Source organism: Bison bison, unplaced genomic scaffold, assembly GCF_000754665.1.
Source record: "Bison bison bison isolate TAMUID 2011002044 unplaced genomic scaffold, Bison_UMD1.0 scf7180017864486, whole genome shotgun sequence".
Classification (NCBI taxonomy): Eukaryota; Metazoa; Chordata; class Mammalia; order Artiodactyla; family Bovidae; genus Bison; species Bison bison.
Genome location: NW_011495046.1, coordinates 5,978,677 through 5,993,439, shown reverse-complemented (window position 1 = coordinate 5,993,439; position 14,763 = coordinate 5,978,677). Strand labels below are relative to the sequence as shown.

At 39.5% G+C, this 14,763-nt stretch overlaps 1 protein-coding gene and 1 pseudogene across 2 annotated transcripts in view; one reads left to right on the top strand and one right to left on the bottom strand.

Moving 5' to 3' along the window:
• The window catches only part of SLC5A7 (solute carrier family 5 (sodium/choline cotransporter), member 7), a 22,773-nt gene extending 9,420 nt beyond the window's left edge, over positions 1-13,353 (top strand). For both annotated transcript variants that reach the window (XM_010863001.1, XM_010863002.1), the window contains exons 5-9: positions 2,766-2,914; positions 3,732-3,875; positions 6,531-6,684; positions 8,557-8,774; positions 11,093-13,353. In XM_010863001.1, the coding sequence (XP_010861303.1) occupies positions 2,766-2,914; positions 3,732-3,875; positions 6,531-6,684; positions 8,557-8,774; positions 11,093-11,722 (1,295 nt within the window). In that variant the 3' untranslated portion in view covers positions 11,723-13,353. The remainder of the gene's footprint in view (positions 1-2,765; positions 2,915-3,731; positions 3,876-6,530; positions 6,685-8,556; positions 8,775-11,092) is intronic.
• Positions 10,014-10,285, bottom strand: LOC105005125 (annotated as a pseudogene).
• Positions 13,354-14,763: the final 1,410 nt, after the last annotated feature.

The following is a 14,763-nucleotide window of genomic DNA, read 5'->3' as shown; positions in this document are numbered from 1 at the left end:
TATTTTCAGTATATTTATTTTTCTGGCTGCATGAGTAAATTAATATTTCACAGCAGCTCTGGAAGTCTAGGTTTGGTTTTACTCACTACAAATGATGGAATGACTTAGAAAATATTTTAGAGAAAACAATTCATTCCAAGCTTAATAGTGAAATGAAAGTCGGTGGCTTCTTTAAAGCCACTGAGTTACTGCCAAATGACAGCTTTTACTAGAATGGCAACCCACTCCAGTGTTCTTGCCTGCAGAATCCCATGGACAGAGGAGCCTGGTGGGCTACAGTCTATGGGGTCTCAAAGAGTTGGATATGACTGAAGTGACTTGAAAGTGAAAACTGAAAGTGAAGTCTCTCAGTCGTGTCCGACTCTTTGCAACCCCATGGACTGTAGCCCACTAGGCTCCTCCATCCATGGAATTTTCCAGGTAAGAATACTGGAGTGGGTTGCCATATCCTTCTCCAGGGGATCTTCCTAACCCAGGGATCGAACCCAGGTCTCCTGCATTGCAGGCAGACGCTTTTACCGTCTGAGCCACCACACACTAAACCCTACATCTTTAGACTCCTCATCCAGTGACCTTTCTTCTGTAACATGCAGCCTCCCTACCTTTGGAGGTGTAGGATTAATAGAAATTGCACTAAAGGGTGGAAAATTAAACAGTATTCAAAAGAAGTAGAGTAATAATTGAACTTTCCATAATTCATGGGCTGTAACTTTAAAATATTGTTATTACAGTAGAGAGCTAGACCAAAGGTGAATGGCAAAGAATTGCAACTAAAGTTTCAACATGAAGTGAATAGTCTCAGGAGAAAAAAAAATAACTTGTTAAATATCCATACAACAATAAGTCAGTTGTCCAAAGTCACTTGTAAATAACCAACCTCTTTCCTTTGTCTTCTGCTCCCAGTTATTTACTAAGATTTTCCTTTTCTCAATTGGTTTTTACTAAAGAAAGTAATTTAATTTTGATACTAAACCATGGGCTTCCCTTGTGGCTCAGCTGGTAAAGAATCCGCCTGCAATGCAGGAGACCTGAGTTCAATTCCTGGGTTGGGAAGATCCCATGGAGAAGGGAAAGGTTACCCACTACAGTATTCTGGCGTAGAGAATTCCATGGACTATATAGTCCATGGGGTTGCAAAGAGTCAGACATGACTGAGTGACTTACACTTTCACTAAACCAAAGCACTAAGCAGAAAATTCTTTTGAAAAATATTTTGCATTGTTATCTCAGATAACAGTATCTGAGATATCTCATACTGCTCTTTAGATAATGGATTTTCATCTCAGATGGGCTGCATATGCTATTAGCATGCAATTGAGAAGTGAGGATAGAATGTAAGATTGCAGTTAATAACTCAAATCACACATGTTACATGTACATTAGTGTGAGAGGAATATCATTGCTACATTTAATAATACAAGATACAAACTATACCACTCTTGAGAACAACAGGAAAGGGTGTGTAGAACAACAAGTGAATGCTGAACTGGCAGCCCAAAACTCCACAATGGTCCAGCTATCCATACCATGATATTAATATTCTATTAGAAATGTAGACATCAGCAAACACAATAAACAAAATCATAAAGTTAGAAAAGCATAGACTGACTTCTAAAGTGGCTTTACAATTTTGATGAATTTATAGTGATGAAAATCACTATAAAACATAATGCTTGCTGATATTGAGTTGCATGAGCTGTTTGTATATTTTGGATATTAATCCATTGTCAGTTGGTTTGTTTTCAAATATTTTCTCCCAGTCTGGGGTTGTCTTGTCTTGTTTGTGGTTTCCTTTGCTGTGCAAAGACTTTTAAGGTCAATAGATCCCATTTATTTATTTTTGTTCTTATTCTCATTACTTTAGGAGGTGAGTCAAAAGGATCTTGCTGCAATTTATGCCAGAGAGTGTTCTGCTTATATTTTCCTCTAGGAGTTTATAGTGTCCGGCCTGGGTAGCCAATAAGAACTTACTACAGAGCACAGGGAACTCTACTCCATGCTCTGTGGTGACCTAAATGGGAAGGAAATCCAAAAAGAGGGGATGTTTGTGTACACATAGCTGATTCACTTTGCTGCAGAGCAGAAACTAACACAACATTGTAAAGCAACTATACTCCAATAAAAAAAATTTTTAAGGGAATATAAAAACCCTTAAAAATGATGCTAAATCTATGACTCTTCAGTACATTTGTATCCTAGGAACAAGATTGGAATGCTGCAGGAAAAGGAAATAAAATAAAAGTAATCTTTCATAAAGTTGAAAAAGTTGGAAAGTGCAATTTTATTACCAGTTTTATTATTTTTTCCTGTGAATTTATTTCAAACCCTGATACCTTAGACCGTGTGTCATCTAATAAAAGCCGACAGAGGTCAGAGTTAATGCAAGAGAGCAAATCAATGCTAGTTGTAAAATGAGAAGCTGGGTGGTTATGCTCATCATAAAGGCTTGTTTTTCTCATGGATGTGAGTAAATACACTGCATGTGTTCAATGAAGTCAGAGTTTTAGGCAGTCGGTGAAATGATTGCAAGACCTTATAGTAGTGTTCAGTTCAGTTTATGTCATGGAATTCTGTAATCAAGTCATGAGTTTCAGGTTTCCTCATAAATAAGTGAGCAAAGCACTAATTTCAGAAAGAACATTTTAGACTGTATGTGTATATGTGTATATAAACACAGATGTGCACAGGCGCACTCAGGTTAGGAGTGAGAAGGAAGAGCTGGACTGTGGAACTTCAGCTGGGCTGTTCCCATCCCATCTCTGCAGGAGCCACCATCAGCGTGATCATCAGGGCCAGTGTGCACATGTCTGTCATCGTCTCTGCGCTCATCGCCACCCTGTACACCCTGGTGGGCGGGCTGTACTCTGTGGCCTACACGGATGTCGTTCAGCTCTTTTGCATTTTCGTGGGCCTGGTGAGTAGGGCCATTCACAGACTTCCTTCTTCCTTTCATCCTCCCTCCCGCCTTCCTTCATTTCTCCTTTTGTAAGAGATGACATGGTATTTCATACTAACTCGGCAAAAACTAATAGAAGTCCTATTTCCCCATCATGACTAACACACATTAAGTCATACAGTATTGGAAATTTTTCTTTTCTGTATGGATTACTTGGATGAAAAACTCTAATCACATTGTGAGATTTTGACAGAAAAGTGCCCTCAGTTAGCTCTTAGAAAGCTCTGGGGGCTCCTTTCCTTCACGCCTACATTTGATGGAAACATGTGTGATCTTCCTTCAAAGACTTCTGTCAGAGTTAAAATTTAAACCGTGACCCTGATCTTTGTTTGTCTCTTAACCTTTCTATACATTAGTTTTGGTTATGCCATGAGACTGCTCCTAGAAATTATTTTCATTCAAATCTTCCCAGTCACTTTAAGGAATGGATATCTTCTAATTCTAAGAAAATACATGTTTTATATATATATATATGCTAACAAATATTCATGTTTTGTATAAACATATGTAAAGTTCTCGAATTCAGTGTTTTCTTCCCGAAGGTTTTGCAGTCAATGTGATATGGCATAATTAGCTCAGAAGCTGACAACATGTTACTCTAACTTTTCTAAATCAGTGTTCCATGGTGTCCATAGAGAACATGCTTCTAGGTCCTCCCCTGAACAAGAGGAATGACCAAGCTGTGCCATCTATGAGAAGAAAAAAAAAAACTAATACATGGAATCTTGCATGTTCCAAATAGCCACACTAATGCTTTCACGAACTCTGGTTGCAGTGGATCAGCGTGCCGTTTGCGCTGTCCAATTCTGCAGTTGCTGACATTGGCTTCACTGCCCTGCACACCAAGTACCAGGAGCCCTGGCTGGGGACCATTGAGCCATTTGAAATCTACACGTGGCTTGACAGCTTTTTGTTGTTGGTAAGTGACACACATGTCCATCCTCATCTCAGTGCTCATCACCACCCCTGGACACCCTGGTGAGTGGGCTCCCACTCCTTGCTCCACCTTCCCATCAGAGCTTCTGTTCATCAGCGGAGGCCAGATTGTACCTGACTTACAAACCTTGATGACCTATGTGTCCAGAGACATAGGTATGTAAATTATGTATATCAGCTCATACAGTCATTGAAACTATTGATGAAATATTTTTCAACATGGAAGATGTTAATGATAGATTGATTTACAGGTTGCAAAACAAAGGGAAAAGTTTTGGAAGCATATAGAGTGAGGCATGGGATTATGAATTTTAGAATTTCTCCTTGTTTTATTTTATTTTGTTTATTTTTGCTTTTGAGCTTGTTCAGTTTAGTTCAGTCACTCAGTCGTATCCGACTCTTTGTGATCCTATGAACTGCAGCACATCAGGCCTCCCTATCCATCACCAACTCCCGGAGTTTACCCAAACTCATGTCCATTGAGTTGGTGATGCCATCTAACCATCTCATCCTCTGTCATCCCCTTCTCCTCCTGCCTTCAATCTTTCCCAACATCAGGGTCTTTTCAAATGAGTCAGCTCTTCACATCAGGTGGCCAAAATATTGGAGTTTCAGCTTCAACATCAGTCCTTCCAATGAACACCCAGTACTGATTTCCTTTAGGATGGACTGGTTGGATCTCCTTGCAGTCCAAGGGACTTTCAAGAGTCTTTTCCAACACCAACACACTTCAAAAGCATCAATTCTTCTGTGCTCAGCTTTCTTTATAGCTCAACTCTCATATCCATACATGACTACTAGAAAAACCATAGCCTTAACTAGACAGACCTTTGTTGACAAAATAATGTCTCTGCTTTTTCATATGCTGTATAGGTTGGTCATAACTTTCCTTCCAAGGAGTAAGCGTCTTTTAATTTCATGGCTGCCATGAAGTGGTGGGACCAGATGCCATGATCTTCGTTTTCTGAATGTTGAGCTTTAAGCCAACTTTTTGAGCTTGTATGGCTTTTATAAGACGGAAATTTTTCTGGAGCCAATATGTGAGATACTGATAAACAAGCAGATATCCCAGGATTTGGAGCCAATGAGAGAAACAGTCAAAGAAGCAACTTCAGTACATTGTGATCTGGGAAGTTCCCTCATCAATTCACTCACTCACATGATAAATATTTACTGAACACTGACTCTATGTCAGTTAGAGAATTGTCCAGTCTCCTCTCTAGCCACCCACACACACCCTGACCTCTGCTTATACCAAATACATGGTGGTCTTATGGCTGCCTCTTGGTTTCTTTCTTTTTCATGTTGGATTATTTCCTAAGGACTTTCCTCCTTCCATCTCCACCCACTGACACCCCTTGATGTCCAAAGAAAGTGAAGTCGCTCAGTCGTGCCCGACTCTTTGCGACCCCATGGATAGTAGCCTGCACCAAGCTCCTTCACCCATGGGATTTTCAAGGCAAGAGTACTGGAGTGGGTTGCCATTTCCTTCTCCATGGAATCTTCCCAATGCAGGGATCAAACCCAGGTCTCTCACATTGTAGACAGACACTTTACCGTCTGGGCCACCAGGGAAGTGCTTTGATGTTCATTATTGTTCCCATAGTGCCTCTTTAGAGCATCAGCAAATTATATTCCAGTTCAATGTCTCCAATTTTTTTATAATATATTCTCAATAAGAATGTTAAGCACAACCCCAGTGTAGGCATAGATTGCTTATATGTACTGTACTACACATTGTGTAGATCACTTAATAAAACAACAACCTCACAGTTAGGTACAAGGTAGAAATGAGTATAAAGAGAAATTCTATATTAAGAGAATTTTCTAAGAGAATCTTCTCTATATTAGAAAATACCTCAATGCTCTAGTTCTCCCAGTGGACAGTGATCTCAAGAGTAGAAACCACTTTTCACTCATCTTTGGGCTTCAAAACCATTCCATTGCCTGGCACATGACTGGGATCAAGAAATATTCATTGGGTTGTTTTGACTCAAATTACACTTCATGGTTTCAGAATATTAATGTTTTTGAGACAATTTTGTGGTGGTTGGAACTTCCAGATAAGAACAAATTGAAGGTTTCTGGATAGTTTTAACACAGCTTAAAGTGGGTAAGTTAAGGAAAAGAAAATCTTGTGCTATGTAATTATGAAAGAAAAGAACTTGAAGAAATCTGCACAGTTGAAACTGTGACAATGACAGCAGTGAAGATGAGTGGCATGTAGAACCATTTTCTATACTTCAGAGTCTTGCTTGTCACTATTCTGAATGTGATTATTAAAAAAAAAATCTCATTTTAAAAATACCCAGTAAACATATATACACTCCCATGTGTAAAATAGACAGCTAGTGGGGAGCTGCTATACAGCACAGGGAGTCCAGCCTTGCACTCTGTGATGACCTAGAGGGGTGGGATGTCAAGGAGAGGAAGGCTTAGGAGGGAGGGGATATATGTATGCATATAGCTAATTCATGTTTTTGTAGAGCAGAAACCAACCTAACATGGAAAAGCAATTATCCCCCAATTTAAAAAAATTTTAATAAATAAAAATAAAACAGGAAATTAAAAAAAATAAAAACAACTAATAGATGCTATTTGCCTCCATTCATCCTGGGTCCCCATGGCTCCCATGCAGATGCTGGGTGGAATCCCGTGGCAAGCCTACTTCCAGAGGGTCCTGTCTTCATCCTCCGCCACCTACGCTCAGGTGCTGTCTTTCCTGGCAGCTTTCGGGTGCCTGGTAATGGCTCTGCCAGCCGTGCTCATTGGAGCCATTGGCGCATCGACAGGTAAACCTCTGGCAGCTTCACTGATTGACTCACTCAGGCTTCACCCAAGTTACCAGCGAGCACCCAGCTGCCCTCTCTCCCCCACTTTCCCCATTACCCCCATTGTGTATCTGCCTTTGTTATATAAGACGTCAACAGATCGTCTTATAGTTCAGACATTGTGTGACTGCTCACCTCACCAATAAGACATTTGTGAGCAGCCCCCAGCCCCACTGTTGGGATATTTATCAGCTGTGTATCTGGGATCTTGTCAGCCATGGTTCTCAACCAACATGCACACCGTCATCATCCAGGGAGGTGGAGGGACTAAAAAATACTCGTTTCTATCCTACTCCACAGGGATTTTCTGTTAGTGCCCTAAGACAGAGTCAGAGATGGGTGTTTTTAAAAGTTCCCTTGGTAAGTCAAACCTGAAAACCAGTCAGTAAGTGGGAAGCTTCTATGCAGCACAAGGAGCTCAGCTCTGTGCTCTGTGATGACCTAGAAGCATGGGATGCAGGGGCGAGGGGATGTAGTTTGAGAGGGAGTCTCAAGAGAGGGTGGGGATATATATATATGTATGTAGGGTTGATTCATGCTGTTGTGCAGCATAAACTAACACAACATTGTCAAGCAGTTATACTCCAATTTTTTTAATGGGGGAAAAAAGTAGAAGTTGACCTGCCATCACCATAACCACCCAAGGATCACTTTGAACTTAAGGCTTCAGTTTACAGTTTCAATAGTTTGTTAATTAAAGGTTTTCTTTCTTGGAGAAATCAATCAATAAGTTTGTAAGTAAAGATAAACTAAAACACTAAGAGAAGATCTTTCTCAAAATTGGTAAAAAGAGTTTTATGACTTGCTTACCTCCCATCTGCTGCTCTATCCTGAACATTTTTTAAGTTTTGTCCTTAATTTGATTGCACTTACTAATTACTCCTGACCCTTGGGTATTATTTCTAGTCCCATAATATTCCAGTTAATGCTATAAAACTGGCCACATAAAAGCATGGCTTTGAACAATTGTAATAGAAAATGAGGGGAGGAAAAATGGTAGGATCCAAGGAAAACCACCCCTATATGGTCCTATAATCATGACATTAACATTCAACAAATATAAAAGGAGCTATACTAAACAACTGTTAAAGCTTCTGCTGTATTCTTCTTACATACTAGTATAACTAAACAGTAAAGATTTATATCCAAAGATAAGCTTATATTTCAAGTCCTTCTACCACAGAGTCCAAAAACTGCCTGAAAATTTCAACCCCGTACTTGCACTTTTTATTCAATAAAAAGGGACTGTCTTTGATCCATTCATGTTTATTTCTAATAAGTGAAATTCAGTGCAAGAAGGAATTTACTTGAGAGAAAAATAACGCCAAGGAAGCTCCTACCACAAGGCTTTATCCAGGAAGAGAGTGGGTGAGAAGAGGCCCACTGTTGCCTTTATCCACTTATGAGTATAACTGAGCAATGAAACACTAAGTGTTCTCTCACATCTCTGTGTGGTTGGGGGAACCCTCTAGGCTTCAGCTTGAGAATACTTAATTTCAATGAGTCTGCACCAGATAACACCATTGTAACACTGCAGAAGAGAAATTTGTATTAAAAAATCTCACACCACCATATCCTGTGCAGGTCCTGTGGATAAGACTAAGTGTAACCAAAACCCATTAGACACCAGAATATAGGAGACAATGTCACTGGACCAATACATGGACTTGCCACCTAATTAAACTAACATACTCCACTGGACTAATTAGATTTCCCACCGATTAGACTAGGTCACATGTTCTGAATTTATTTCGAAAGCTACCTAGTGAATAGAAGGACTCCAGATGGATGGATAGATGGCTCTTTGGCTGTGTTTGTTGTTTCTGTCAACAGCCTGGAACCAGACTGCATACGGGCCTCTTGCTCCCAGGGAGAAACAGGAGGCAGACATGATCTTGCCGATTGTCCTCAAGTATCTCTGCCCCGTGTACATTTCTTACTTTGGTCTTGGAGCCGTTTCTGCTGCTGTCATGTCCTCAGCAGATTCTTCCATCTTGTCAGCAAGTTCGATGTTTGCTCGCAACATCTACCAGCTTTCATTCAGACAAAATGTAAGAATAGTTATATTTTCTTTAACATTACATTGTTGTTATTGTTCTCATCCTTGCACTTACTGTGTAGGTGTTATTCTATATTATTAATAGTCTTTGTGAAAATCTGACCCTACTTTGATTCAGCACACAAGGTTAAATGATGATGCATTTTATTTACGTTGTATGTGAAGGTCCTTCATATATGTTGTATATGAAGGCTTCCCTGGTGGCTCAGACAGTAAAGAATCTGCCTGCAATGCAGAAGACTGGACTCTATCCCTGGGTCAAGCAGATCCTCTGAAGAAGGAAATGGCCACCCACTTCAGCATTCTTGCCTGAACAAGTCCATGGACAAAGGAGCCTGGTGACTATAGTCCATAGGGTGGCAAAGAGTTGAACATAACTGAGTGACTAATACATACATGAAGGTTTTTAATGCATGCTATTATTCACTCTAATACTGAAGGACATGCATCAGTATAATTATTTCCCAAGAGGTGCATATTGCAATAATTTAAATGTCTTCTCTTTCTAATGAAGCAGTAACAAAACCTAAAATATCTTAGAAAAACTTCCAGTTTAAATACAGTAAGAAACTCAGGAAACCCTGGTGTAGGCAGAACATAGTGAGTCATTATTTCATAGATACCAGTGTCATGCTTGTTTTGCTCTTCACTTGAACCCCAAGTCCTCCTTTGTCAGGAAATAGCCTCTCAATTTGATTTTCCTCATTGAATCTGAGGGCATAGAGCAGCACACTCATGGTCACCAAGGGGCCCGTAGCCCTCTACACCTTCTTCCCTCACTCAGGCTTAGCTTTCTGTAAGTTTTCTAGGTCATAGTTCACACAGTGGTCTCACGTCTTGTTTTGTGTGTGAAAATCTTTGTTATTATCAACATAATGGTCTTTCTAAATTGAAGGCAAGAAAAATAAATTTTACAAAATACACAGACAATAATTTATTTATTATGTATGGTTTTTTAATTGCAGATGAATAAGGTTGTGCTTAACAGTGAAATGAGATACATAAGGAATTAATCCTCCAGAGTACCCCTTTGTGTTGCTATTAGCAATGCTTTGCTTTATTTATTTATTTATTTAACAGTTCCATCGTTTCATATTTATTACTGAGTCTCAGACTGATAGTGAGGAAATAACATCAGGAGCCAAGCATTACAGTAGTGATGTTCTCACTGTGGTTTGGCTGCTTAAAAAAGTGGTCTTAACATGTGTGCCACACATGTTATAAACCCAGCTTGCTTCTTATAGACCCAGCTTGGTTCTTCTCCAATGTCTTCTCTTGGAGCTGTAGCTGATTTTATTGCCAGTTTTCATTTGAATCCATTGAGGAACGGGACGATTCTGCTTTTGTTTCTTGGCCAGGAATCGCTTGATCCTGAAAGTCCTGTGAGAAGACATGCTGAGGAGAGAACTCAACCGCACATAGGATGGCAGAGAAGAGATAAGAGCAATGCTTTGCTTTAGATTCTAATCTGCATTCAATTCCTAATTTTTCAATTTTCAAATTTCCTTTCTCAGCCTTCACTTAAATACACAATGTATAATACTTTTTTGAAAGTGAAACTGAAAATCCTCAGTCATGTCCGACTCTTTGCGACCCCATGGACTATCCAGTCCATGAAATTCTCCAGACCAGAATACTGGAGTGGGTAGCCTTTCCCTTCTCCAGGAGATTTTCCCAACCCAGGGATGGAACCCAGGTCTCCCGCATTGCAGACAGATTCTTTACCAGCTGAGCCACAAGGGAAGCCCAAGAATACTGGAGTGGGTAGCCTATCGCTTCTCCAGCGGATCTTTCCGACCCAGGAATGGAACCGGTGTCTCCTGCATTGCAGGCACATCCTATACCAACTGAGCTATCAGGGAAGCCCATAATACTTTTTTAGTTTCATGATTTTTTAAAAGCTTATAAACTATTCTTTGAAAACAATATTTATACGATGTTTTACAAGTATTGCCACATAGCATCTAAGTGGTCCCATTTGTTTTGTAAGGCGGTTATTAGAGGAAGCCAGACAGGCCACGCCCCCTCACTGCCGCATTGTAGCATCTTGGGTCTCTTTCTGACATTCAGCGAGCAGCGCAAAGGTGCGCTCTGGTTCCTCCATACCGGTCACTGAAACTCCTCCCCAGGTCCACCATGGAGGCCACCTAGATTGCTCTGTTCCTTGCTGCTGGTTTTACCTGTAGGCTGTGCCATTTGAACCAGAGTTGTTCTTTAGGGCAGCTTTAAAGCACAGGAAGGCATCTCATTCTCCTCCTGGAGAAGCCCGCACTTTCTGAGAAAAACTGACTCGATGGCAATTTCTTACAGGCTTCTGACAAGGAGATCGTCTGGGTCATGCGCATCACGGTATTCGTGTTTGGAGCTTCTGCGATGACCATGGCCTTGCTAACGAAGACGGTGTATGGGCTCTGGTACCTCAGCTCTGACCTGGTCTACATCATCATCTTCCCGCAGTTGCTCTGCGTGCTCTTCATCAAGGGTACCAACACGTATGGAGCCGCGGCAGGTTACGTCTCGGGCCTTTTCCTGCGAGTCACTGGCGGGGAGCCCTACCTGAACCTGCAGCCTTTGATCTTTTACCCTGGCTATTACATTGATAAAGGTGGCATATATAACCAGAGATTCCCATTTAAAACCCTCGCCATGATGACATCATTTTTATCCAACATTTGCATCTCCTATATAGCCAAATACCTGTTTGAAAGTGGAACCTTACCACCAAAATTGGATGTATTCGATGCTGTTGTCGCAAGGCACAGTGAAGAAAACATGGACAAGACGATTCTGGTTAGAAATGAAAACATTAAACTAGATGAACTCGCACCTGTGAAGCCACGGCAGAGCATAACTCTCAGCTCGACCTTCACCCATCAGGAGGCCCTCCTGGAAATGGATTCAAGTCCAGAGGGCTCTGGGACTGAGGATAATTTACAGTAACTACATCTGCATAAAACTCTGCTTTCTCAGATGAGACACTAGAGCAGACTAGTCCTGGGAGTGTGGTTTGCAGCATATACAGTATATTAAAAAAAAAAAAATAACAATGAGCAGGACAAAAATCCATAGAGTAGTTAGCTTGCACAGATCCAAGACAAGTCAGAAGGAAGCACCCTTGAAGCAGCACCTCTCTCTCCTTCATGGACACGTCTCATCTTCATTTAATTTTGACTCTTGGCAGTTTTGTTAAGTATCTGAACATGACTAAAATCCCACTCAAAAAACAGAAAGCCAAATAGAGTATTCACCTTAATTATGGAAAAAGGAAGTTTAGATATGAGAAAGCCAAGGAGTTTGAGTAGCCTTGATCCTGACCTTGTTGGAGAATGCCCTGAGAGTGTGATTTAACTATCACACTGAAGTTATAAGAATAATTCCTGTCACTCCACTGGATGATACAATGAATTTGTCAGCTGATTTCTCTGGTGTGATGAGTAATTTCTTCTTTCCTGTTAACTATAACATTTGCTGAATATGCAGTTTGTTTCTCTTTTACTGGTGATGTGTGTTATCCTGAGAGCAGGCAAAGCAAACAAAAAATATTGTGTAGCAGCATGTCTTGACATGCAAGGTAATAGTAAGGTAGAGTGCATCTTGGTAGAGTATTCCTGGCTCCTTTGGGTGTATCTAAAACTACCATACGACTATCATATGCATTGGGGAAAGTACGTACAGTGAGAAAGGTGTGATCATTAGGCAATCTGGCAGTGATAAATCAAGAAGGCCATTAAGTAGAAAGTGCCAGGAACAGCAGTGAATTTTACCTTCATCTGAGGTTTGGAACATTTTGCTTCATGACAAAAATGTCATCTCTTGACCGTCTGTTTGTACTAGAAGTGAAATTGAGCCACTTATAAGGTGAGATAGCTACAGGGCCTATCAAAGTGAGAGACAAACCACACTACTGAAAGTAGTAAAACTAGAAAAGTAAAACCATTCAATTTTGAGTGTTTGTTAATGAGGCTGGTTTGTTAATGAGTGTCAGGAGAGCTACTCTGCAGCACGTTTTTGCAGAAGCCAGTCTTAGGTACTAGACAAATCACTACTACAAGTGGTATACAGTGGATTTTAAAATGCAGAAGAAAGGAGAAAGTAAAAATACATCCTAAGGGAAAGAAGCCATCAATTTTAACATTTGGTATCTACATACCTTTCATGAGGTTGGTCATTGAATACTGTTTTACTTCTTTTCTGGAGTTAAAAAAAAATGTGTATATTTATACATTATGGTTTGTATCCATTTTAGAATTTTAAATGTTTTTCCACCAGTCACACAATAGAAATAACTGGAGCTACTTCTACAAAAACAGAATGAACTAATCAGCTGAAAAGTTATCTGAACATTTGATCCAATAAAGGAAAACAGTCTGAGTCATTCAAACTAACACAATTATTCAAAAAAAAAAAAAATTCTTTTTTTGGCAATTCATAGACAAAGTGAAGTGAATTCAGTGTCAACTTTAAGTCCACAAGTTGTGTTTAGGAAGCTAGAATTCCTTGTTTATTGTAATTTTCTAAAGGCAACAAATAATAATTTCCTTTGTTATTAAGTGAAGTGAAAGTCGTTCAGTCACGTCCAACTCTGTGATCCCATGAACTATAGCCCACCAGGCTCCTCTATCCATGGGATTTCCCAAGCAAGAATACTGGAACGGGTTGCTGTTCCTTCTCCATGTTATTAAACATGAATTTAATTTACAGGGTAATTCTTAAATATGAAAATAAGTAATTTTACTTGTCATTCCCATATTTTAATTGTCATTCCCATATTTCCAGTCCATGGGGTCACAAAGAATTGGACATGACTGAGTGATTAACACTTTGACTTTCACCCATATTTTTAATGATTTATCCAAACATGATGGTGAATAAGACATTGCATTCAGAACTTTTACAAAACATCAAATATAACCTAAATGAAAAGAGAATTGTTGTTACTCATCTATTTGCTCAGCATCTGCTCTATGTCCACTGTTCTATGGAGTGCTTGAAAAGAAGCACATTTTGGGGACCAGTAAGTATGGGAGTCCCAAAGTTCTTGTACATGGGTTGCGAGAAGAACCAGGAAGAGGCCACACATTTTTTTAAAAAACTACGAAGGTGGGAATTTCTGACATGTAAAGGTGGTTAACTGATGCACTGCAGCTCCTAGCAAGTATGCTACTTCTCTTTCCAGCACTCTGTGTAAATAATTATTTCACCCACTTCATCACTGTAAATTTTTGTTTCAACCCCTTTAGTCAGTCTTCCGTAAAAACACATTACCCATGTTATAGTAGCATGAAATAGAGAAGTAGTGTCTCTACTGATATTATATTTTACAATTTTGTTGGGTAACAGTTGTCTAATGACCATATTTAAATCCAGTGAAAAAGAATAAATACAAATAGTGAAATTTTCTCCCATTCTGTTCATTTTGTAATAGTAGAAAGATAAAGTGGGAAGAGCATTCACCTTGTCCCAAATGTTAAAAACCGGAAAGCTTAAATGCTTTAAGCTAATAAATAATATTCTGTTTTTATTTAACTTACTATTTCTTTCCTACTTTCAAACCAGATATACATAAAAACTAGATTAGTGTAAAACACACCTGTAAATGCTTAAACATTAGCAAGATGATTCTTTTAAAAGGACAAAAAAAGTTGAGTATCCAAAGGAATGAAATAGCAATTATAATGTCTTTATTTAGGCTCATTTACACACAAACTCCCCAATTTCCAAGGAAAAAACCAAGTTGTGAGATGTGGTAGACAATGCTTTGTGCTCATCACTTGCTCTGTCTTGACATCATGGGAAGCATTCACAGCTTTGCAAACTTCTGTTTTTCCTTGGTGGACCTAATTTTCAAAAACCCATTCTCAATGAAAGTGAAACAGCAACATCTCAAACACCACTGTATCAGTCTTTGGAGGTGATATCTGTGGACAAAGCATAGGAATAAAACACAGATTTTATTTTCATACTTTTACAAAGAGTGTAAC